Source organism: Coregonus lavaretus, assembly GCF_964263955.1.
Source record: "Coregonus lavaretus genome assembly, chromosome: 9".
Classification (NCBI taxonomy): Eukaryota; Metazoa; Chordata; class Actinopteri; order Salmoniformes; family Salmonidae; genus Coregonus; species Coregonus lavaretus.
Window position 1 is genome coordinate 37,168,893 of NC_139996.1, and position 24,222 is coordinate 37,193,114.

A 24,222-nucleotide genomic window follows, 5' to 3' on the forward strand; every position below is an offset into this window, starting at 1 on the left:
TGTGGGAGCTGAGTCACTCATCGTAGGGGCTGCAGCGTATGAGTTAAAGACATTGTGAGTAGCAGTATGAGGGCAGGCATAAGACATCAGGTACACAGGGATATGCAGTACTTTGGTAAAATGAACAAAGATTACAGTCAAAATGTAACAGAGGAATATGATCCTGGGAGAGGTGATGGAGTTTTCGGTCAAATTTTGGGACAGGTTACACCAGCGTTTCCCAAACTCGGTCCTCGGGACCCCAAGCGGTGCACGTTTTGGTTTTTGCCCTGACACTACACAGCTGATTCAAATGATCAAAGGTTGATGATTAGTTGATTATTTGAATTAGCTGTGTCGTGCTAGGGCAAAAACCAAAACGTGCACCCCTTGGGTTCCCAAGGACCGAGTTTGTGAAACCCTGGGTTACACCCTCAAAGAGATACTAGACTTTTTGCTGAGCTCTAGCCCAGGTTTTGCCACAGGAACATAATTTCCTTGTCTGTCTTCATCTACATTTCTCTCCCAAAATCTGTTTCCTGTTATTTATCCTTTTTCAGTTCAATGTCAACAGCATAGGAATTCCTGAGCACCTGTCTCTGTTTTTGCACAGAAGAAAATGCATTTACATCAGGGTATAAACCATGTTTTCAACATTCTATTTGAACCCACATTTTTATGAATCAGGTAGGACATATTAAAACGGAACGTTTTAGCCCCAAGGCCGTCCGGGAGATGCCCTTAAACACAATGACCCAGTCAGGATAGGGAACAGACTGGGTACAGTTTCTAGCAGGCATTCACATTTCCACCCATCCTCTCCTCTTGGACTAGGTGGATTCCTTCCAGGTTTTTTAAAGAGTGAAAAAAAAAAAAAAGTACATCTTCAAACTGAAAGAAGCCTTGTCATTAAAAGTCCCCTTCTGGAAGTCAGGTCTGGGTCCCACCCTTTGAGGCCTGCATCCCTCCCACACCCTCTCGGCTCGCCTGCATCTATTTCCAGAGGATGGCTGAACTGAACACTGTGCTGAGCTGTGAGGGAGGTAGTGTGTAATTACCTCCCAATGAGAGAGCAGCAGCAGCGTACTGCTTCCCTCCCCTCTCCTCTCCCTGCCAATGGCTTCCACCTCTCCCCTCTGCCATCCTGATCCCAGCCTCCACACTTTCACAGTTTGTCCAGTGAAGTGAACAGTGGTGGCAGAGTGAGAAACAGAGGACACAGTGCTCTGCTGCTTTAGCTCCTCACCAGTCCATTGAACGTGGTCCTTAAAATAGGAACAGTAATATTAATCCAATGTGGAAGTATTACCCCCAGTGGTTACTTATGGACATATCAAGCAGTATTAACCGAGATGTTAATGGCCATAAGGAGAGGGATCAACTCAGGCATAGATGCTTGCTAGCTAATAGCCATAACTGGTGGGCTCATCACTAATGCATACAATGCAGGAGTATAAGAGCATTACTGGTAATGGGGATGATAGTAGTGTGGCCATCATGTGCATTACCGCTATAGTAATGGCTATTGGCTGAAATATGGACATGAGTCGGGATGACAACATTGAGTGAAAGCAACCAACAACACTACTGGGAAACATGAAGGTCTGACCTCTCTTTCACCTTGCCAGGTCAACAGGAGAGAAGGTGCTACAGTTATCTCTGATGGCTACCAGGAAGCGCTATCGGAACTGTGGAGTGGGTCGCTGCATTATAGAGGTAGGGTGGGGCTGGGGCATGTGTTTGTCAGCTCAGTGTGAATATACAGTAGAGTCTCCCAGTAGCTATGTGAACCGTGCTTTAGTGAGAACCTGAAATTAGAAGAAATTCCCTCTGTGATGTTGGGCTACACTGGTTTGAAAAATAGTAAGTAGTAACTTGATTAAAAATAACTGCCAGGCAAAGTTGTACATAATGAAAGGTCAAAATACTGTAACCACAGAGCGTGAACTATACAGAATGTACATTTTCTTTAACTATGAACCAGCAGTCTGTTATTATGTCAGGAGTTTGGGTGTGCCAGCCAAATCAAGGCAGCGCTCTGTCTGGCTGCTGCCACAGTCATTCATACAGCCTCTCTGATGCTTCTCTGTCTCTGTGTGGTTAGAGGCCCCCCTGCTGGCCATGAGAGGATTTGCAGATCTTTACACTGAACTACTACTGAATGGTTCTACAGTACCTGTCAGTTCCAGTTCTACCAGCATGTTTTTGATGATGGTACACTATTATAAAAGCTTACCTTTGTTTTCGTTATTCCACTGTGGTGGGCAGCTGCTGAAGACCCAGTCAGTGTGTGGGGCATACGATGCGTTCCTCGCTCACGCTGACACAGACGCGGTGGACTTCTTCTCACGCTGTGGACTCACTGACGACGCCCTACTCAACGATAAGTTCAGGTACTGAAACACATCATCACCACCACCAGTCTGCATGTTCAACATGTTGTTTACATCTCACCTCTTTCTATCTTTCATCAGAGAAGTGAGGGATGAGTGGACCAACACCACCCTAATGAGTTATCTGCCTCCCTTCACCACAGGTGAGCCACCTGACATTTACCACACAGGGAGCTCAATACTGGTCATATCAATAAATCCAGCCTTACCATCCTCTCATTCTCCAGAGTCAGAGAGCTGTAACCCAGGGTTTTCCTTGATGCTGCCGGAGCTCAAGCTGGAGGTGGAGATGGCGTGAGTTGATTAAGCACACAACATGACACTCCCCCACTGTGTCCATAGAGACCACCCCTAACATTGTTTATTAGAGCAGAGACTATATAAAGTAACACATAGGTTACACAGCAATGTCTCAGTGTTATTACATGGTGTAACATAATAAATAGCAAGTGTTTCTTTATGTACACTGGCAGAGGATCATTATAACATGAGACCACACACTATGATTGTTGTGCCCTGTCAGAAGGTAATTGTTGTCTCCTCTATCTCTCTCAGGAGGACCAAGGCCCTGGCAGCCTATCAGCAGCAGGCCGTGTGTGTGACAAGGCTGGTCAGAGAGGTCAAGACCCTTAGAGAACAGGTGAGACTAATCAACCACACCTCCTTTGAGGATATTCTATGGAATATACAGCCTGGCTAGATAACTGTACATCAAATCAAATTGTATTTGTCACATGCGCCGAATACAACAGGTGTAGACTTTACTGTGAAATGTTTTCTTTCGAGTCCTTTCCCAACAATGCACAGTTAAAAAGTCAGAACATTTGCAAAATAAAAATAAGGAAATAGTAACACAATAAAATATACATCATGTGTTAACACATTCAGCTGGAGTTACGGAGGAGAGATGTGGACAACCTGAACAATGAGTTGAACAAGGAGAGAGACCGACGGCACAGAGTAGGTCCGTTTCACATAGGTCCTACTCCATTTTGATCGGACATATCCACAATGCTGTACAGAATGTTGATTTTGAAGCATTGTTGTGCGTTGTTTGTGTGTACAGAGCGACAGTTTTTGGAGTACAAACTAAGGAAGACACGACAGCTCCTAGAGAGGCAGGTGATTTACGACTCAGGTCAGTGTGGCTAGCTTTGCCTACATGTTCTGATCTCATTATTAGTCCTTCAAGCACCCTGTACTGGCCATACCAAGTTACTGATATCTCCACGAAGCTTTGTTGATATATTGATATCTATGTTTGAATGTGAACATAAAACAGTATTATTTTGCTATGTTCTGTTTTTTAGACGATCCCGACCAGAATGACCCGGAATCTCCCAGTGAACCCATCAGTTCCCCTCCCAGTCCTTTGGACCTGTCGCTAGATGCAGAGATGTAGGAGAGAGGCTGAAAATGAAGTCAAACTGAAAAAGATTCAGGTACAATTTGCAGAACAAGAGTTATAGAAATAATACTTTCTATTTTGGAAAAAAGGGCTCATAACAAGTGGAATTTTCTATTTATTTATTTTCAGGGAACAAGGGCACTATATTATGGATACTTCAAGACTACATCGAGAGATCATATCATCAGTGTGTGTGTGTGTGTGTTACATGTCTACCTAAGTAGCTTTGGGGAAATGAAAGTGAATTCCCCCATTGAGAAAAAATATTGACTGAATAAACTAATTTAGAGCTCAGTTCAGTCTGTTAATTGTGTTTATGGCACCTCAACAAAATTAAAACCTAATTCTAGCCAATGCTTTGTCACACAGTACACACGGTTTCTACATCATGTACAAGGTGTACTTTAAAAGATAGCTTGGTAAGACAGAAGGTAACCATCATTGTACATGTAGAGCTGCCTGTCGATGGGGTTGTAGCTCAGACTGGCCACACCGTTCTCAATCTTCTCCATGGGAAGAGCCAGGGTGTTGTCATCTTTACCTGTTGCTGTGTCAAACGCATAGAACACCTCCTCCTGGAACCGGTCAACGTAACGGGTGGCATACAGCACGCCGCACACCATGAAGGCATTAGTCACTGACTTCTTGAAGAGGCGCGTGGTCCAAGTGTGTGTCACGTTGAACGCCTCGCTGTCTAGCCGGCTCAGCACCAGGTTCCCATGGTTACCCAGTGTGCTGTAGATGACCCACAGGCCAGTCTCATCAGCAGCAAAGTCGATGTCCGTCCAGTCTTTGCAGTTGTAGTAGCAGTAGGGGAACTGGTTGTTGGTACCGACGTCGGGTATCTTCAAACGACTTGTGACCTTGGTCTGTAGGTCATAGCGGCACAGCTCAGGGGAGTAGTAACAGTTATAAAACACTGCCTCACCATACACCATCGTGCCAGAGCCCTGGATGGCATTAGCATGGCTGTAGGACGGTGCCACGGACACATCCTCATGGTTCTTGGAGGCAATGAAGTCGTCGTAGGAGCGGTAGCGTCGAACGATGTTCCCCAGTCTGTTGCCGCTCACGAGGGGCTGAACCCAGTAGAACTCCCCACTACCCTCCTGGTTTTCCATGCCCTGCTTGGCCTGGCGACCCCAGGAACCAGACGTATAGCTTTTGCCATACGGGCTGATCTTTGTGACCACAGGGGTGCTGATGTTGGACATGATGCGTTGAGAGCAAACACCTTGCTTGTCTGGGATAAGAGACAATGGAGGCAATCAGATGGCCATACAGTCAGGGCAAGATTGATTTTCTACATCAATAAAAGTCAAAATGATGGCAATAAATCAACAACAAAAAATACATAACATATTTTAGCTATCTCAGAGAAACATACATAAACACAACACTCACTTATGAACTCCTCTGGGATTGTCCTACAGGACTCCACGCCATTCTTCAGCGAGCGAAGTTTTTCCTTCACCGTCTTCATGTTAAAGGTGTTTGACAAATGCATCTTATCTACGTCCTTACGCACCTTACCTATCTGGGAGACACAGTGAAGAGACATACAGTGGGGGAAAAAAGTATTTAGTCAGCCACCAATTGTGCAAGTTCTCTCACTTAAAAAGATGAGAGAGGCCTGTAATTTTCATCATAGGTACACGTCAACTATGACAGACAAATTGAGAAAAAAATTCCAGAAAATCACATTGTAGGATTTTTAATGAATTTATTTGCAAATTATGGTGGAAAATAAGTATTTGGTCACCTACAAACAAGCAAGATTTCTGGCTCTCACAGACCTGTAACTTCTTTTTTAAGTGGCTCCTCTGTCCTCCACTCGTTACCTGTATTAATGGCACCTGTTTGAACTTGTTATCAGTATAAAAGACACCTGTCCACAACCTCAAACAGTCACACTCCAAACTCCACTATGGCCAAGACCAAAGAGCTGTCAAAGGACACCAGAAACAACATTGTAGACCTGCACCAGGCTGGGAAGACTGAATCTGCAATAGGTAAGCAGCTTGGTTTGAAGAAATCAACTGTGGGAGCAATTATTAGGAAATGGAAGACATACAAGACCACTGATAATCTCCCTCGATCTGGGGCTCCACGCAAGATCTCACCCCGTGGGGTCAAAATGATCACAAGAACGGTGAGCAAAAATCCCAGAACCACACGGGGAGACCTAGTGAATGACCTGCAGAGAGCTGGGACCAAAGTCACAAAGCCTACCATCAGTAACACACTACGCCGCCAGGGACTCAAATCCTGCAGTGCCAGACGTGTCCCCCTGCTTAAGCCAGTACATGTCCAGGCCCGTCTGAAGTTTGCTAGAGTGCATTTGGATGATCCAGAAGAGGATTGGGAGAATGTCATATGGTCAGATGAAACCAAAATAGAACTTTTTGGTAAAAACTCAACTCGTCGTGTTTGGAGGACAAAGAATGCTGAGTTGCATCCAAAGAACACCATCCCTACTGTGAAGCATGGGGGTGGAAACATCATGCTTTGGGGCTGTTTTTCTGCAAAGGGACCAGGACGACTGATCCGTGTAAAGGAAATAATGAATGGGGCCATGTATCGTGAGATTTTGAGTGAAAACCTCCTTCCATCAGCAAGGGCATTGAAGATGAAACGTGGCTGGGTCTTTCAGCATGACAATGATCCCAAACACACCACCCGGGCAACGAAGGAGTGGCTTCGTAAGAAGCATTTCATGGTCCTGGAGTGGCCTAGCCAGTCTCCAGATCTCAACCCCATAGAAAATCTTTGGAGGGAGTTGAAAGTCCGTGTTGCCCAGCGACAGCCCCAAAACATCACTGCTCTAGAGGAGATCTGCATGGAGGAATGGGCCAAAATACCAGCAACAGTGTGTGAAAACCTTGTGAAGACTTATAGAAAACGTTTGACCTGTGTCATTGCCAACAAAGGGTATATAACAAAGTATTGAGAAACGTTTGTTATTGACCAAATACTTATTTTCCACCATAATTTGCTAATAAATTCATAAAAAATCCTACAATTGTCACGAGCTGAATGTGGATGTGGTGTAGGAATCAGGCGCAGGACACAGAAGCTTCGTCCAACAGACTTTAGTAAACGACAACAATACAAACTAACGGGCCTCAAAAGAGCCCGAAGGCGAGCGATTACGCAAACAGTGCGCAAAACACCTAAATACTACTGATACGCAAACAGTGCGTCTACTCTCCAAACATAGGAGCAAAATAAACACGCCACCTACTGACAGGCGGAACAATTACACACAACACACGACTAACAATACGAGAAACTTATAGGACACATAATTAACACTAAAAGGAAACAGGTGTACAAAGAAGACAAAACCAAACAAACATCGATAACATACAACGGTGGCAGCTAGTACTCCGGGGACGACGACCGCCGAAGCCTGCCCGAGCAAGGAGGAGGAGCAGCCTCGGCCGAAACCGTGACAACAATGTGATTTTCTGGATTTTTTTCTAATTTTGTCTGTCATAGTTGACGTGTACCTATGATGAAAATTACAGGCCTCTCTCATCTTTTTAAGTGGGAGAACTTGCACAATTGGTGGCTGACTAAATACTTTTTTCCCCCACTGTAATTAGCACATTACACATTAGACAACCAAGAGAAAGACCTTGGCAAGCTCTCATTTCTTCCCCATCTTAGATGCATGAATAACCACTTTGGCCAGATTGTATAACATGTTGTAATTCATCTATGTAACTGTAGGTTGAGAGGGTTGTTGTTGTTGTGATATCATGTAAGATTAGCCAAGATGACGTGTACTAAAGATAACTATATTGTATGTACCTCTTGGGTCAGTTTCTGAGTCTGATCACTTGGCTTGTCTTGGTGTATGGAGCTGATGTCTTCCTCCAGCTCCCTCAGTTCATTGGCTAGCTGACGCAGGTGCAGGGCGGTGTACAGACCCTGGTCGTTCAGGTACTGGTATGGCTCCAGGCGAGCTGTCACGTTCTCAATGGTGGCCAGGATCTGAGGAAGCCTCTCATTGGACAGCTTCACCTAACAATCAGTTGAGAAATTCAACTATCAATCAACTTAAAATACACTCTTATTACCCAAAGAGATCATTTTGATCACATATCCAGGGTCATGTTGTTTGTGGAACAGGAAAACATTTTAGAACATAATCATAGCCCACTGTAATACACCTAGCCCACTGTAACACGCCTTACCTGTTCCTGGAGGTTTTGCAGGGAGTCGCCACAGTCCTGCATCAGCTGCAGCACCCCCTCAAACTTTATAGCAGGGAACGCCCAGACACTACTGTTCACCTGACATGAACATGAGTCATCCTTCTTCAAGCCAGGAATGCGCTGGGCATCACCATTACTCTGTGTATACACAGTATGCAGAGAAAAGCATGTTAAACTATTCTCATACACCAAAATAAAAACATCTACATGAAGAAAAACATACTATCAATCCTTTAAAAAAAACATGAACAATTCAGTTGTGCTGTAATTACAAAGAACATAACCCTGTGGAGGTTTAAAAAATACATTAAGATGTATGAGATAGGTAATGTAAAATAGTACACAGTTAGTGTGGACAAAGAGTAGAACTCACAGTGGATGTCAACAGCAACAGGAGTAAGAGCATGGTCAGTGTTAGAGTACCCACGGCACATTGAAACCAGAAGGAACAACTTTGGCTTTTAAGCACACACACACTCACAGATGTACACAGCTACAGATTTTACTACTTTTGCCATAGAAGGCGGTTATTTCTATGTAAATGCAGAGGTTAAGAAAGATCAAGCTCATCATGAGGATGTGAAACCATTAAACCAAAATATGGACATACAGGGTTGTGGTGGAATCAGTGACAGGAACTTGGTTCCATATTCTTACCCCTTTGCGCAATTCATAATTTCCTTACTGCGCAACTCACTTTGCTGAGGTCTTCACATTTCATGTTGCGCACTGTGGACACATTTACATACCTGCATATCTACACTGAGTGTACAAAACATTAAGAACACCTTCCTTATATTGAGTTGAGTGTGAAAAACCCAACAGCGTTGCAGTTCTTGACACAAACCGGTGTGCCTGGCACCTAAAACCATACCCTGTTCAAAGGCACTTAAATGTTTTGCTTTTTTTATTTTACATTTCAATATATTTCCCTTTATTACTTTACAACCCCACCACCCCTTTCCTAATTGGAGTAAACTAGTGAACAACAATGCTTAGGTGTCACGGATTCTGCCGAGGCTGCTCCTCCTCCTTGCTCGGGCAGGCTTCGGCGTTCGTCGTCCCCGGAGTACTAGCTACTGCCGATCGATGTTTTCGGTGTTTGTCTTGTGTTGTCTAGTTAGTACACCTGTTGCCTATTAGTGTTGATTGTTTAGCATATAAGTTCCCTTGTTTCACGTTTGGGTTTTGTGTGTTATTGTTCATTGTCTTGTTTGATGTTCGGCCTAGCTACTACTTCGGATTACGCATATGGTGTTTTTCCCTCCAGTATTGGAGACGTTTGTTTTGTGCGTAACGCTCAGTAAAGTAGTCAACCTGATTCTCTGTGTCCTGCGTCTGACTTCACTCGCCGCGTACACATCACCACCTGACAGAATAACACACCACCATGGAGTCAGCAGGACCAGCGGTACCGACGGAGTCTTTAGAGGAGCGCGTCAGCAGCCAAGACGCCATGATCCATTGACTCGGCACCGCCATGCAGGATGTGATGGACACTTTGAGCCGATGGGAAAGAGGAGGTTTGCCCACACCTCCTCCTACAATACCACCACCATCGGCCAGACCCATCGTTCCATCTCCGGAGTCCAGTGGGATTCGGCTCTCGCTCCCGAGGGCTTATGATGGCACCGCAGCCGTGTGTCAGGATTTCCTGCTTCAAGTAGAACTCTACCTGGCAACCATTCACCCGGCGCTCTCGGGATACGATAGCGTTTCCGCCCTCATCTCCTGTCTATCCGGCAAGGCATTGGAGTGGGCCAATGCCGAATGGAGGGGAATAGACGCCGCCACCATCAGTTATGCGGAGTTCTCCCGCCGCTTCAGGGCGGTTTTCGATCATCCCCCAGAGGGGAAAGCGGCGGGGGAGCGTCTGTTCCACCTCCAACAGGGGAAGAGGAGCGCGCAAGATTTCGCCCTGGATTTCCGGACTCTGGTGGCCAATGCGGGATGGAATGAGAGGGCCCTCATCGACCACTATAGGTGCAGCCTACGGGAGGACGTTCGTCGAGAGTTTGAGCTTCTTGAGCAACTTGAGCTTCGATCAGTTGGTGGACATGTCGATCCGTCTGGATACCCTGCTGGCTACCCGCGGACGTCCGGAGTTGGGGCTGTCCATTCCATCCCCCAGCACCTCCGAGCCGAGCCCTATGGAGCTCGGGGGTGCTGGTGCTAGAGAGAGGAGGAGAGAGACCCGGAGAGAGGCCGTCCCCTGCACCAACTGTGGCCGTAGAGGACACACTGCGGTTCGGTGCTGGGGAGGGTCTCCTGGGAATCGAGGCAGCAGGTCACTCACTGATGAGTCATTCCAGGTGAGTAAGCGCCCAACTCACCCAGAGCTCTCTGTTGTCCACTTGTGTATCCAAGTTGAATTTCCCCAGGTTTCACCTCCCAGCATAAGGCGCTAGTCGATTCAGGCGCAGCTGGGAATTTTATTGATCGCAATTTCTGTTATAAGTTAGGTATTCCCCTCCTACCAGTAGATGTGCCTTTCCCTATCCATGCCCTAGACAGCCGTCCTTTGGGGTCAGGATTAATTAGGGAGGTCACGGCGCCACTTAAGATGAAGACGCAGGGGGGTCATGAGGAAATTATACAGTTGTATCTGATCGACTCTCCTGCGTTTCCCGTGGTGCTGGGGCTTCCTTGGTTAATATCTCATGACCCCAACATTTCGTGGCAACAGAGGGCTCTCAGGGAGTGGTCTGATCAGTGTGTCGGGCGGTGTGTAGGTGTTTCCGTAGAGGCGACAACAGTGGAAAGTCCGAACCAAGTGCCCGCACTGCACATTCCTCCTGAGTATGATGATTTGGCACTCGTCTTCAGTAAGAAGAGGGCGACTCAATTACCACCGCATAGACAGGGGGATTGTGCGATAGACCTCCAGGCAGACGCTGCACTTCCGCGTAGTCATGTGTGTCCTCTGTCTCAAGAGGAGACGGCGGCTATGTAAACATACATCGCCAAATCTCTGGGACAGGGATACATACGGCCCTCCACTTCTCCTGCGTCCTCGAGTTTATTTTTTGTGAAGAAGAAGGATGGAGGTTTGCGCCCGTGTATTGATTACCGTAGTCTCAATCAGATTACTATTAAATACAGTTATCCTCTCCCTCTGATTGCGAGTATGACGGAGTCATTACACGGAGCGCGATTCTTCACAAAATTGGATCTCAGGAGCACTTACAACCTGGTGCGCATTAGGGAAGGAGATGAATGGAAAACAGCATTTAGTACCACCTCGGGTCACTATGAGTATCTCGTCATGCCATACGGGTTAATGAATGCTCCTTCAGTCTTCCAATCATTTGTGGACAAGATTTTCCGGGATTTGCATGGGCAGGGTGTAGTGGTGTATATTGACGACATTCTAATATACTCTGCTACACGAGCCGAGCATGTGGCCCTGGTGCGTCGGGTGTTGGGTAGGCTGTTGGAGCATGACTTGTATGTGAAGGCTGAGAAATGCCTGTTTTTCCAGGAGTCCATCTCCTTCCTGGGACATCGGTTGTCCGCGTCAGGGGTGGAGATGGAGATTGACCGCGTTTCAGCCGTGCGTAATTGGCAGACTCCCACCACGGTTAAGGAGGTGCAGCGGTTTTTGGGTTTTGCCAATTACTACCGGAGGTTTATCCGGGGTTTTGGACAGGTAGCAGCTCCCATCACCTCCCTGCTAAAGGGGGGCCCGGTGCGTTTGCAGTGGTCGGCCGAGGCGGACAGGGCGTTTAGACATCTGAAGGACCTGTTCACCTCGGTTCCGGTGCTGGCACATCCGGACCCCTCTTTGGCGTTCCAAGTGGAGGTGGACGCGTCAGAGGCGGGTATTGGGGCTGTACTGTCTCAACGCTCGGGCACGCCTCCTAAACTCCGTCCCCGTGCTTTTTACTCTAAGAAACTCAGCCCGGCGGAACGTAATTACAACGTGGGGGACAGGGAGCTGCTAGCTGTGGTCCAAGCCCTAAAGGTGTGGAGGCATTGGCTTGAGGGGGCTCAACACCCTTTTCTCATTCTGACTGACCATCGTAACCTGGAGTACATCCGGGCAGCTAGGAGACTGAACCCTCGTCAGGCTAGGTGGGCCATGTTTCTGGCCCGGTTTGTCTTTAAGCTCACCTATATACCAGGGTCACAGAACGTTAAGGCAGACGCCCTGTCCCGGCGATATGACACAGAGGAGAGGTCCATTGAGCCCACTCCCATACTTCCGGGGTCTTGTCTGGTGGCACCGGTGGTGTGGGAGGTCGATGCGGAGATCGAGCGGGCGTTACGTACCGACCCTACTCCTCCAGAGTGTCTGGAGGGGCGGAAGTACGTGCCGCTCGAGATCCGTGATCGACTGATTTATTGGGCTCACACGTCACCCTCCTCTGGTCATCCTGGTATCGGCTGGACAGTGCACTGCCTTAGTGAAAAGTACTGGTGGCCAACATTGGCAAAGGACGTGAGGGTTTATGTCTCCTCCTGCTCGGTGTGCGCTCAGTGTAAGGCACCTAGACACCTGCCCAGGGGGAAGTTACAACCCCTACTAGTTCCACAACGGCCGTGGTCTCACCTATCGGTGGACTTTGTCACGGACCTTTCCTCCCTCCCAGGGGAATAACACTATTTTGGTCGTTGTGGATTGGTTTTCTAAGGCCTGCCATCTCATTCCAATGCCGGGTCTCCCTACTGCCCTACAAACTGCTGAGGCCCTGTTTACTCACATCTTCCGGCACTACGGGGTACCTGAGGATATAGTGTCTGATCGGGGTCCCCAGTTCACCTCTAGAGTCTGGAGGGCGTTTATGGAACGCTCGGGTTTCCACCCTGAGAGTAATGGGCAGGTGGAGAGAGTAAACCAGGATGTGGGTAGGTTTCTGAGGTCCTATTGCCAGGACCGGCAGGAGGAGTGGTCGGGGTATATCCCCTGGGCAGAGATTGCCCAGAACTCACTTCGCCACTCCTCCACTAATCTGACTCCTTTTCAGTGTGTGTTGTGGTATCAGCCGGTTCTGGCACCCTGGCATCAGAGCCAGATCGAGGCTCCTGCGGTGGATGAATGGTTTCGGCGCTCGGAGGAAACATGGAACGCTGCGCATGTCCATCTGCAGCGGGCTATCCGTAGGCATAAGGCAAGCGCTGATCGCCACCGCAGTGAGGGTCCAGTGTATGCACCTGGAGATCGAGTCTGGCTCTCGACTCGAAACCTACCCCTTCGCCTGCCCTGCCGGAAGCTGGGTCGGCGGTTTGTGGGGCCATTTAAAGTCCTGAGGAGATTGAACGAGGTATGTTACAGGTTACAACTGCCCAATGATTATCGCATTAACCCCTCGTTCCATGTGTCTCTCCTCAGGCCGGTGGTAGCTGGTCCACTCCAGGAGAATGAGATACGAGAGGCTCCTCCGCCCCCACTGGACATCGAGGGGGCTCCGGCATACTCAGTCCGGTCCATCGTGGATTCGAGACGTCGGATGGGGGGTCTGCAGTATCTCGTGGAGTGGGAGGGGTACGGTCCGGAGGAACGGTGCTGGGTGCCTAGGAGGGACATCTTAGATCCCTCCCTCTTGACGGAGTTCCACCGGAGTCATCCCACTAGCCCTGCTCCGCGTCCTCCTGGCCGTCCCCGAGGCCGGGGTCGGCGCACGGCTGGAGCCGCGCGTCAAGGGGGGGGGGGGTACTGTCACGGATTCTGCTGAGGCTGCTCCTCCTCCTTGCTCGGGCAGGCAAGGAGGAGGTTTTGTGTGGGTTTTGTGTGTTATTGTTCATTGTCTTGTTTGATGTTCGGCCTAGCTACTACTTCGGATTACGCATATGGTGTTTTTCCCTCCAGTGTTGGAGACGTTTGTTTTGTGCGTAACGCTCAGTAAAGTAGTCAACCTGATTCTCTATGTCCTGCGTCTGACTTCACTCGCCGCGTACACATCACCACCTGACATTAGGCCTCTACTTCCATCTTATACATACTATATACAGTCTTGGTCAAAAGTTTTGGTCTTCACAAAGTTTGCTGCTTCAGTGTTATGAGATATTTTTGTCAGATGTTACTATGGTATAGTGAAGTATAATTACAAGCCTTCCATAAGTGTCAAAGGCTTTTATTGACAATTACATTAAGTTTATGCAAAGAGTCAATATTTGCAGTGTTGACCCTTCTTTTTCAAGACCTCTGCAATCCGCCCTGGCATGCTGTCAATTCACTTCTGGGCGGCATCCTGACTGATGGCAACCCATTCTTGCATAATCAATGCTTGGAGTTTGTCAGAATTTGTGGGGTTTAGTTTGTCCACCCACCTCTTGAGGATCGACCACAAGTTCTCAATGGGATTAAGGTCTGGGGAGTTTCCTGGCCATGGACCCAAAATGTTGATGTTTTGTTCCCCGAGCCACTTAGTTATCACTTTTGCCTTATGGCAAGGTGCTCCATCATGCTGGAAAAGGCATTGGTCGTCACCAAACTGTTCTTGGATGGTTGGGAGACGTTGCTCTCGGAGGATGTGTTGGTACCATTCTTTATTCATGGCTGTGTTCTTAGGCAAAATTGTGAGTGAGCCCACTCCCTTGGCTGAGAAGCAACCCCACACATGAATGGTCTCAGGATGCTTTACTGTTGGCATGACACAGGACTGATGGTAGCGCTCACCTTGTCTTCTCCGGACAAGGTGTTTTCCGGATGCCCCAAACAATCGGAAAGGGGATTCATCAGAGAAAATGACATTACCCCAGTCCTGAGCAGTCCAATCCCTGTACCTTTTGCAGAATATCAGTCTGTCCCTGATGTTTTTACTGGAGAGAAGTGGCTTCTTTGCTGCCCTTCTTGACACCAGGCCATCCTCCAAAAGTCTTCACCTCACTGTGCGTGCAGATGCACTCACACCTGCCTGCTGCCATTCCTGAGCAAGCACTGCCCTGGTGGTGCCCCGATCCCGCAGCTGAATCAACTTTAGGAGACGGTCCTGTCGCTTGCTGGACTTTCTTGGGCGCCCTGACGCCTTTTTCACAACAATTGAACCTCTCTCCTTGAAGTTCTTGATGATCCGATAAATGGTTGATTTAGGTGCAATCTTACTAGCAGCAATATCCTTGCCTGTGAAGCCCTTTTTGTGTAAAGCAATGATGACGGCACGTGTTTCCTTGCAGGTAACCATGGTTAACAGAGGAAGAACAATGATTTTGAAGCACCACCCTCCTTTTAAGCTTCCAGTCTGTTATTTCAACTCAATCAGCATGACAGAGTGATCTCCAGCCTTGTCCTCGTCAACACTCTCACCTGTGTTAACGAGAGAATCACTGACATGATGGCAGCTGGTCCTTTTGTGGCAGGGCTGAAATGCAGTGGAAATGTTTTTGGGGGATTAAGTTCATTTTCATGGAAAAGAGGGACTTTGCAATTCATTGCAATTCATCTGATCACTCTTCATGACATTCTGGAGTATATGCAAATTGCCATCATCAAAACTGAGGCAGCAGATTTTGTGAAAATGTGTATTTGTGTCATCCTCAAAACTTTTGACCACGACTGTACATTTTATGGACACAGTCAATTTTACAATAATTATATTTTGTTTGTTTTTACTCCTGAACTTCCTCTACCCTCAACCTCTCCGATCATTTTCATGATGTCCATCCGGTTTGCTTCTATATGCCATATCTTTCTAACTGTGCTCTTTCACAAAAGCTCTCAAACTATAACCTATATACTTATTATGGACACAGTATGCTTACACTATTAGTTATCTTGTTGTTATTAGTTGTTGTTAGTTGTTATTAGTCCCATCCTTCAACTCTATTCAACACCACCCATCTATCTCTTAACACCATCCATACTGGATTTCTATTTGCCATATATTTTTCAACTGTACTGTGATGTTTTACAAAAGTTCTGAACCTTTCTATTCTCATTGTTTCTACAGATTGTAAATTGAAAATAAACATTTTTGCTAAAATTATTAGTATATTATTGATCGATTGACTATGACTTTTCAGATCACCCAGTAATGCTATCTGCAGGATTAGCTCCAGGTAAATATTGCAATCCTTTAGCCATTCCTGTCCAAAAACAAGCTACAAATGGACAGTATCAAAACAAATTATCTAATGATTCTGTCTCGTCACAGCAAAATCTGCAGAGCTGATTTTATCTGATTGTATCCCCCATATAAATAACATTCTATTGGTAGCAAGAATTTTATATAATAATTTAAATTGAAAAATTATAAGTTTTGAATCCGGCGTCGTTTTGCGTATCAGTTCATAAACACTATGCCATGGAATCGGTACATCACAAATCTCTTCCCAACTATTCACTGAATGGCACACATACACAATCCATGTCTCAATTGTCTCAAGGCTTTAAAATCCTTCTTTAACCTGTTTCCTCCCCTTCATCTACATTGATTGAAGTGGATTTAATAAGTGACATCAGTGAGGGATCATAGCTTTCACCTGGATTCACCTGGTCAGTCTGTGTCATTTAAAGAGCAGATGTTCCTAATGTTTTGTAAAATCATTCTGAGCTGGAGGTAGAGTTTAAGTAACCATTCTTAAGTAAGGTAATCACCCAAGCATTGCCATGTGAAATGCCTATAGCCCTAGATGGTTTTCCAGAGGACTTCTTAAAAAAGTTATCAGATAAGCAAACCCACTACTACTTGATATTTTAACATTTGAACTCCTTTAAAACCACACTAGCTCTAAAATGTTAAAAAATGAAGATCCTTCTCGGTGTGGCTCGTATGGCCCTACATCTCTACTGAACGTACAGTAGACTTGAAGCTGCTCACTAAAGTGTATAGCTATAATCTGTCAACGCCATAGATCAGACAGGATTGATGAAGAACATGCATTCTTTATTTTATGGAAGGCAACTTTTCAATAAATTGAATTGCACAAACCAAACGTGATAAAGAGTGGAACTGAGAGTGAGTTAGAATAATCTCTTTCACAATCCGGTATATTTTATCATCTATCGTGTTGCCTTGTGAACAGAAGAAGAACTTGTTTAGTTTCTGTTCCTAATATTTTTCCCCTACCACAGATATTTGGTCATATTTCATTTGCAAACCCACAAACAAAACAGACTCCGAAAAGGAACTTCCTATATTTTTCCTTTCCCATTTTTCTTCTCTTATCGTCATTCTCATCAGCATTAATGCTTTATGTCTTATTACACAAGAGGGAGTCACATATCCCCTCTCATATTTGCATGGGTCTTAGAGCAACTGGTCTAACATCCATTTTGTACTCTGGCCAAACATGAAGTCCTCTCTGGTGTTAATGTTGATGATCACTGGACTACTCTCCATCCTCCACTGTCCTGCTGGACCACTGTCCTGCTCAGCTGATAACACATTTTGTCTACATGACATGAAGTAGCAATAGAGCAACAGCAGAATCTTTGACAATTAAGGGTAAAAAATTTCCTGCAAGTGTGTAGTATAATATTGTTTCCTTTCTCTGCACATTTCTCCCACTGTTCTTCGCATGCCTGGTCGTCGCTGAATGATTGTGTGTGTGACCTGAGCGCCCCTTCCCTCATGAGAGCATGTTCCAGACAACTGTGTGATCAAGCTCTCTGTAGCCGAAGTGAGTAAGACCTTTAAACAGGTTAACATTCACAAGGTCGCAGGGCCAGACGGATTACCAGGACGCGTACTCAGAGAATGCTCTGACCAGCTGGCAAGTGTCTTCACTGACATTGTCAACTTCTCCCTGACCCAATCTGTAATACCTACAAGGTAACCTGTCTAAATGACTCCCACCCTGGGCCGGACCACTTAAGCCCACAAGCGTGCTGTGAGCAATAGCTTTATGGCGTGCGGCGTGCTCTACGCCACGTGCTACCTGAGTAAGGATACAAAGGAGATCTTCTACTTTAATACTGTGACTGGGCGGGAGCGATATGACATTGGCATACAGATCAAGAAAATGTCCACCAACATCCAGTCCCTCAACTACTGTAAATCGCTCTGGATAAGAGCGTCTGCTAAATGACTAAAACGTAAAACGTACAGTATATTTTGTTGTGTACATATCCAGCATCGGTGGAAGCAAGTGAAAAACATTTGTGTGAATCATTACTTTTTCAATAAAACCAGTGTTGCAAAGAAATGCACTTATTAAACATATGACTCCATGCTGACATAAATTATTTATTTCTTTGTCTTTACATGGACAGAGACAGCTTACAGTATATATACTGTATATATATATTTAAACTTTACATTACACATTTTATGACTAAGCAGGTAAAAGTCAATCCTACTATCTCTGTGAACAGAAACAATGTTGGGGAGACTCCCATGAAAACATACAGTCAAAAAACAACTTATTGCTCAATATAAATCAATCAATAATACTGTAATAATGATAATAATAATAATAATAATAATAATAATAATAATAATAATAATAATAATAATACACAGAAAACGTAATTATATTGTTATATAAAAAGAGGAACTCTAGGAATAAGGAACCAAAATGCTGTTTGTCACAATACAATAGTGTTGGAGTGCTCTTTCAGTTAACCTGCTCTAAAAACAGTGAGTATCTACAGAGCAAGGAGGACCTGGAAGGACTTGGGTTCTCTGGGAAGAGTTAGGGTAGGATGTAGGGTAGGGGGGATAGCAGGTACAAGCACTAGTGGGGTAATGGTGGTGGGTGGGTGGAAGGGGGCACTTGGACAATACTGTACAGCACTTCAATATGACAAATTACATTCAGGGGCCACCAGGCAGTATGTATGAGACTGGGGGAGGGGTCAAAATCAGGCCTGCTCAGAGTTGACAGCGACAGTAGTCTTATGGAGAGAAAATGCATGACCACAGCCTTGAATATCACACATTAAGGTGCATGCAAACATATTGGAGGAGTATAAGGGAGTGTTTGTTGACCTGACCCAATATCCTCTCACAGAAGTCCCGCTCATACCGTTCTTTTACATTTACTATTATCACCCCCCCCTCCTATTATCACTGCTCCTATTATCACCCCCCCCCATTATCATCCCCCCATTATCACCCCCCCCCCATTATCACCCCCCCCCCCCCCCCCATCAGGACATTTTGTAGATCCAGCTCTCTCACACTCTTTACATCTTTACAAATGAAAATTCCTCTTATTCATTCAGACAGAATCTCTCCCTTTCCCTCGCTCATTGTCAGAACTCATTCATTAATTCATGCCTCTGTCCTAGAATTTTTGCTATGTACGCCTTGGGGACCCTTGCACATTGGTGCACTGTTGCTAGGCAACAATATGAACTGAAAATTGACCTGAGCTGATAGCCCTTTAGTGGCGACTGGACGTATCTGTAAGGGGCGGGGCATCTTGTAGTTTTGGGGGAGGGGGTTGGGATCTCGCCCCTTACAGACAGTCCCAAGAAGCACCCCTGCAGTAGTAGTTATCCCACTTCACCCTATCGGGGGATGCAGAGATTGACATTCAAACAGATAATAGGGAGAAGTTGTTACTGAGAATAAGGAATGCAAATCGAATGTAGAAAGACATTACTCTGCAAATTGCCAGGGACAACAGTTCCTCCTCATAGGACTAGCTTCACTCAATGGGTAGTCCATCATAGCAGCTAGCAGCACACACCTAGCCTCCCCATTAACAACGACCAGTATTTCAGCTCAATATCACGGGGGTGGGTGAAAAAGAGGTCTGTGGGATATTAGGCTGTTGGTTCTCTATGTGAGCTATGCATGGGTATAGATGTAAATACATTAACATTTGTTTTGTGGTGACACATTTACTTTGACACATTGACAGTGTGTACGTACATTTTTGTGTGTTTTGTGCTTCTGTGCCTATATCATTTGGCTCGGTCCCCTTACAGAGCCCAGCCGTCATAGGTTAGTGTGTGTATAGCTTTGGTATATCTTTTGTGTGGGGCTGAATGCTGTAGAGCTGACCTAAGAGAAGAACATCTCAGATCGAACAGGTTCTGCCTCGGCTCCTAGGACCACTAAGAACTGATCCTCGGCAGAACCACTTCCATTTTAGGGAGGTGGAGATGACCATGGTCACACTACCTATATAGGGGTGGATACTCCTACCAATGCAGGTGACTGGAATCATGTGGGCTACATGTGTATAGAATCACACTACATTTATTTATGCTTCTGTATGACAATCAATGGGAAAACTTGCATGGGATGTGGAGTGGGAATACTGATCTAGTGGCTGTCACACAGACACATCCTCCACAGTGTGATGTAAAACTCTCTGAAATATAATAGCCTGTGTGCTGCTTTCTGTCAAATCTTGAACTTTCCAGACAAAGAGCAAGAATAGAGCAAACAACTACAAAATGTCCTGTATGTCTTTTCCCCAATGACCAACCATCCTCACTGACAACAACCCACTTAACTACCATCATTGATCACCTCACAGAAACTGTCGGCAGACAAGCTGATGAGTGTGGGAGGGGGCAGATGAGGCTAAGGGTCTGAGTGGAGGGGGGCGGGGCAGATGTAGGGCTGGGGGAGCAGGCAAAAGGGAAAGGAGACACTTAGCAAAACAAACGACAATTCAAGAAAAAACAAAACTGTTTCTTAAGTTTAAGGGGGAGAGTAATACATTGGTGTCATTTTACAGTGAGGGGAGGGGGTGGCAAAAGTTGTCAAATACTGAGGGACTTTGGGCAAGATAATACTAGGACAAAGACAAAGAGAGATAGATAGAGAGAACATCCTGCATTAACCATTTCAGTAGAAACTCATCTCTCTCTCCCTCTCTCCAACCCACGTCTTTCTGTCTGTCTGTCTTTGTGTGTGTGTGTTTGTTTGAGGGTTCAGCAGGACACCTCCATGGTGTGGCTGACCTGGCCCTCGTTGCTGTCAGTGTGTGTAAAACCACGGATACGAGAGCTCTCAATGGAGCTGCCACTGGTCAGGGAGGCCGTCCGGGAGCGGGCCAGACGGGTCATACTGGCAGAGGGCACTAAGAGAGAGACAGACAGAGAGAGAAACAGAGAGAGAGAGACAGACAGAGAGAGAAACAGAGAGAGACAGACAGAGAGAGAAACAGAGAGAGAGAGACAGAGAAAAAGAGAGAGAGAGAGAGAGAGAGAAAAAGAGAGAGAGGGAGACAGAGAGAAAGAGAGAGAGAGAAAGAAAGAAAGACAGAATGAAATAGGGGAAGACAAGATTCACAATTAAACAACAGCAAAGCTATGTCAATATGAGCTAACACTGGGAGATAAGGGACAACCTGCCAATGTGTAAACTGAAAAGTAACATTGTACGCAGCTGGTGAGGCAAGGCAGCTGTAACAAACATTCCTGCTAGCTATGGATGCTTGAGAGGTTCTGTAAAGCTATCAACATGTGTCTGTAACTCTGCATGCAGACACATTCACCCTGCTACAGTACTGCAGCACCATGCAGTGGGACTGTGAGGAAAGTCTAAATGCTGCAGAGGAGTTGATCGGCATCAGCTCGCCCTCCTGCAGCACTGTTCTGCTACTGAACTCATCTGTGTAATGAAGATTTAGCAGTTGTCTTAGAGTAGAGCTATGATAGTACAATCATTTTATTACATGGAAAACTTTAACCTTGTGTAACAAATGCCAAAAATCTCAAACTTGGGATGTAGTAGTTCTAACATTTTGGGAGGTCAGTCTGAAGGTAAAGGCAGATACAGTTATATGTGTATTAAAGTCGTAAACAGTTAAGTATTTGGTCAAATATTCATAGCACGCAATGACTACATCAAGCTTGTGACTCTACACATTTGTTGAATGCATTTGCTGTTTGTTTTGGTTGTGTTTCAGATTATTTTGTGCCCAATAGAAATGAATGGTAAATAATGTATTGTGTCATTTTATTATACATTTGAATAGAATATGTTTCTAAACACTTTACATGAATGTGGATGCTACCATGATTATGGATCATCCTGAATGAATCTTAAATAATGATGAGTGAGAAAGTTACAGACACACAAATATCAAATGGGGGGACTATGTACAAAAAGTGCTGTAATTTATAAACGGTTCACCTGATATGGATGGAAATACCTTCAAATTAAAGCTGACCGTCTGCACTTTAACCTCATAGTCATTGTTTGATTTCAAATACAAACTTTTGGAGTATAGAGCCAAACGAAGAAAAAATGCTACACTGTCCCAAAAATGACAGAGGGTACTGTATCTGCATAACAGGTATATTGGCTATGATACTTACAATCTGGCAAGACCAACCCTTTTTGTTTTCATGCAAACATTCTCCACAAAGTTGCTCCATTTGGACACTCCAATGTGCCAATGAGAGTTCAATGCTGGATCATAATTAACTGTATCCCATGCAAAGAGTAAGATAGGGAATGCAATGGCAGAGATGGGGAAAAAGTAACAATGGCATCTTTTTCCTTAGGCTGAGGAAAAATGCATAAAAAATAAACATTTTGAATAAAATCGTCAAGATTGCCAATGACCAGAAATCAAGCGCCAAAACAAAGAAAATGCAATAATAAGTCAAAAGGCAGATATATGATCAGAGCATCATCACTCCACATCTCATGTAGGGGAAGAAGAGAGGAGGAGGTCAGAGGTGAACAGCAAACAGGAAGTACCTGGCCCTCCACTCAACCTCCGATCCTTCACATACGCAACTGAGAGAAGGCAGGAAAACATAGAGGGCAAGATTAACACAACACAGGTCCCTGCATTATACATCACATCGCACCATACCAAACAACATATTCACAACACAGTCCGAACTGAACTCCATGACACATTCAGAACAACACAACGTACAGACAGTGTTAAAGCAGAGGATTAAGACAAACAAGGGAGTAGACTGGACAACGTTGTATTTCTAAGGTATCGAGAGATAAACTCAGTCAAGGTAGTGATGCCTAGTTTCTGAGAGACCGCAAACACACGCACAGTCTCACATACTCACTAATATATGACAAATGACTGTAATTGGGTTCTAGATACTTACTGTAGCCCATCCCCTGGAGGAAGTACTTGAATGCTTCGGACAGTTTTCCAGGCTATAAAACAACAAGAAGAGTACGGTTAGACACTTGACCTACTGAGACCCTGACCCCAGATGATGTCAATGACCTCTGAGGAGTGCTGTGGTGAGTGCTATAGAGCCAACCCTCTCATGGTGGCAGAATGGTTTATAAAAAGAGGAACCGGAGATTCAGAAGAGGGAGATTAGAGAGGCATTTTAAAGAGTAAGTTAGGGGTCATCTGAGAGTTGCATCAGAAGAGAAACTGGAGGAAGTAAGGGGGATATGGAGGTGGTGCAGAGGAAGGCATGGCTAAATAATAGTAGGAGTATTTGAATGTGTAATGAGAGGATGCAGAGGGCCATCTGAAGGCAGTGTTCTGACCTGTGTGAGCTGAGGAAGTCCACCAGAGTCAGCCATCTGAAGCACAACAGGGGAGAACAGGGACATTAGTAATTACAGAATACTCTATTTTTTACATCAAATGTTTAGTTCATTAGATAAAAAATCTAATAAAACCAACATTCCACAATTAATGCTTTGCACTCATACCTTTAAGAAGGTGGTGTTGGTTGGGTCAAGTTTGGAATTGCATTCAACCTTGAGAAACAACAAAATATTACATAGAGGACTAAGGTGCTGGATATTTAATATTCTCATATCAATAGGATTGCAGGGATATAGATGTGAATGAAAGAGAGGCTTGGAGGGAGGTGGGGGAGAGGGTGGGGCTGACCCAGATACTGAAGTCTGCTGCAGTGATGAGTCATTCCAGCACACGGCAGAGGCTGCGCAGTCGCAGCCAGGGGTGTGTACAGATGTGTGCTGGCAGACACATTAAATAGCAATAAATATATGTCAAATATGTCATATCTCTGTTTTTCATCTCTGTTTTCATATTTCTCTCGCTCTCCGCCCCTCCCTCCCCCTCCCCCTCCTCCCTCTGTTTTCCCTCCCCCCCCCTCCCTCCCCTCCCTCTGTTTTCCCTCCCTCCCCCCTCCCTCCCTCACCCCCTCTCTTACCTCTGTTTTCCCTCCCTCCTCCCCTCCCTCACCCCCTCTCTTCCCTCTGTTTTCCCTCCCTCCCTCCCCCCTCCCTCCCTCCCTCCTCCCCTTCCTCACCCCCTCTCTTCCCTCTGTTTTCCCTCCCTCCCTTCTCTTTTCCCTCCCTCTCTCCCCACTCCCTCCCTCACCCCCTCTCGTCCCTATGTTTTCCCTCCCTCCCTCCCTCAATAACAAGGTTGTATAACCTCTCATTTTACTCCTCCCCCGTCC

General features: G+C 45.7%; 2 protein-coding genes and 1 pseudogene across 4 annotated transcripts in view; all 3 read right to left on the reverse strand.

Moving 5' to 3' along the window:
- Positions 1-24,222, reverse strand: part of LOC311135343 (vacuolar protein sorting-associated protein 4A-like) — a 569,660-nt pseudogene that overhangs the window by 332,976 nt on the left and 212,462 nt on the right. The window lies entirely within an intron of this gene.
- On the reverse strand, positions 3,886-8,496 carry LOC311134727 (olfactomedin-like). The gene is made up of 5 exons (XM_084168498.1): positions 8,377-8,496; positions 7,983-8,141; positions 7,597-7,809; positions 5,185-5,317; positions 3,886-5,023 (listed from the first exon to the last, which is right to left on the reverse strand). The coding sequence occupies exons 1-5, from the start codon at positions 8,407-8,409 to the stop codon at positions 4,185-4,187; spliced, it is 1,377 nt and encodes a 458-aa protein (XP_084024624.1). The 5' UTR covers positions 8,410-8,496; the 3' UTR covers positions 3,886-4,184.
- The window catches only part of ndrg4 (NDRG family member 4), a gene marked incomplete at its 3' end in the record, with an annotated part of 29,216 nt that continues 24,863 nt past the window's right edge, over positions 19,870-24,222 (reverse strand). The window contains exons 14-18 of one of the 2 annotated variants that reach the window (XM_084168144.1): positions 23,501-23,548; positions 23,333-23,368; positions 22,933-22,984; positions 22,559-22,597; positions 20,779-20,927 (exon numbers count right to left, since the gene is read on the reverse strand). In XM_084168144.1, the coding sequence (XP_084024270.1) occupies positions 20,779-20,927; positions 22,559-22,597; positions 22,933-22,984; positions 23,333-23,368; positions 23,501-23,548 (324 nt within the window). Of the gene's footprint in view, positions 20,928-22,558; positions 22,598-22,932; positions 22,985-23,332; positions 23,369-23,500; positions 23,549-24,222 lie in introns of both variants that reach the window. The other variant, XM_084168145.1, reaches the window with a different exon arrangement.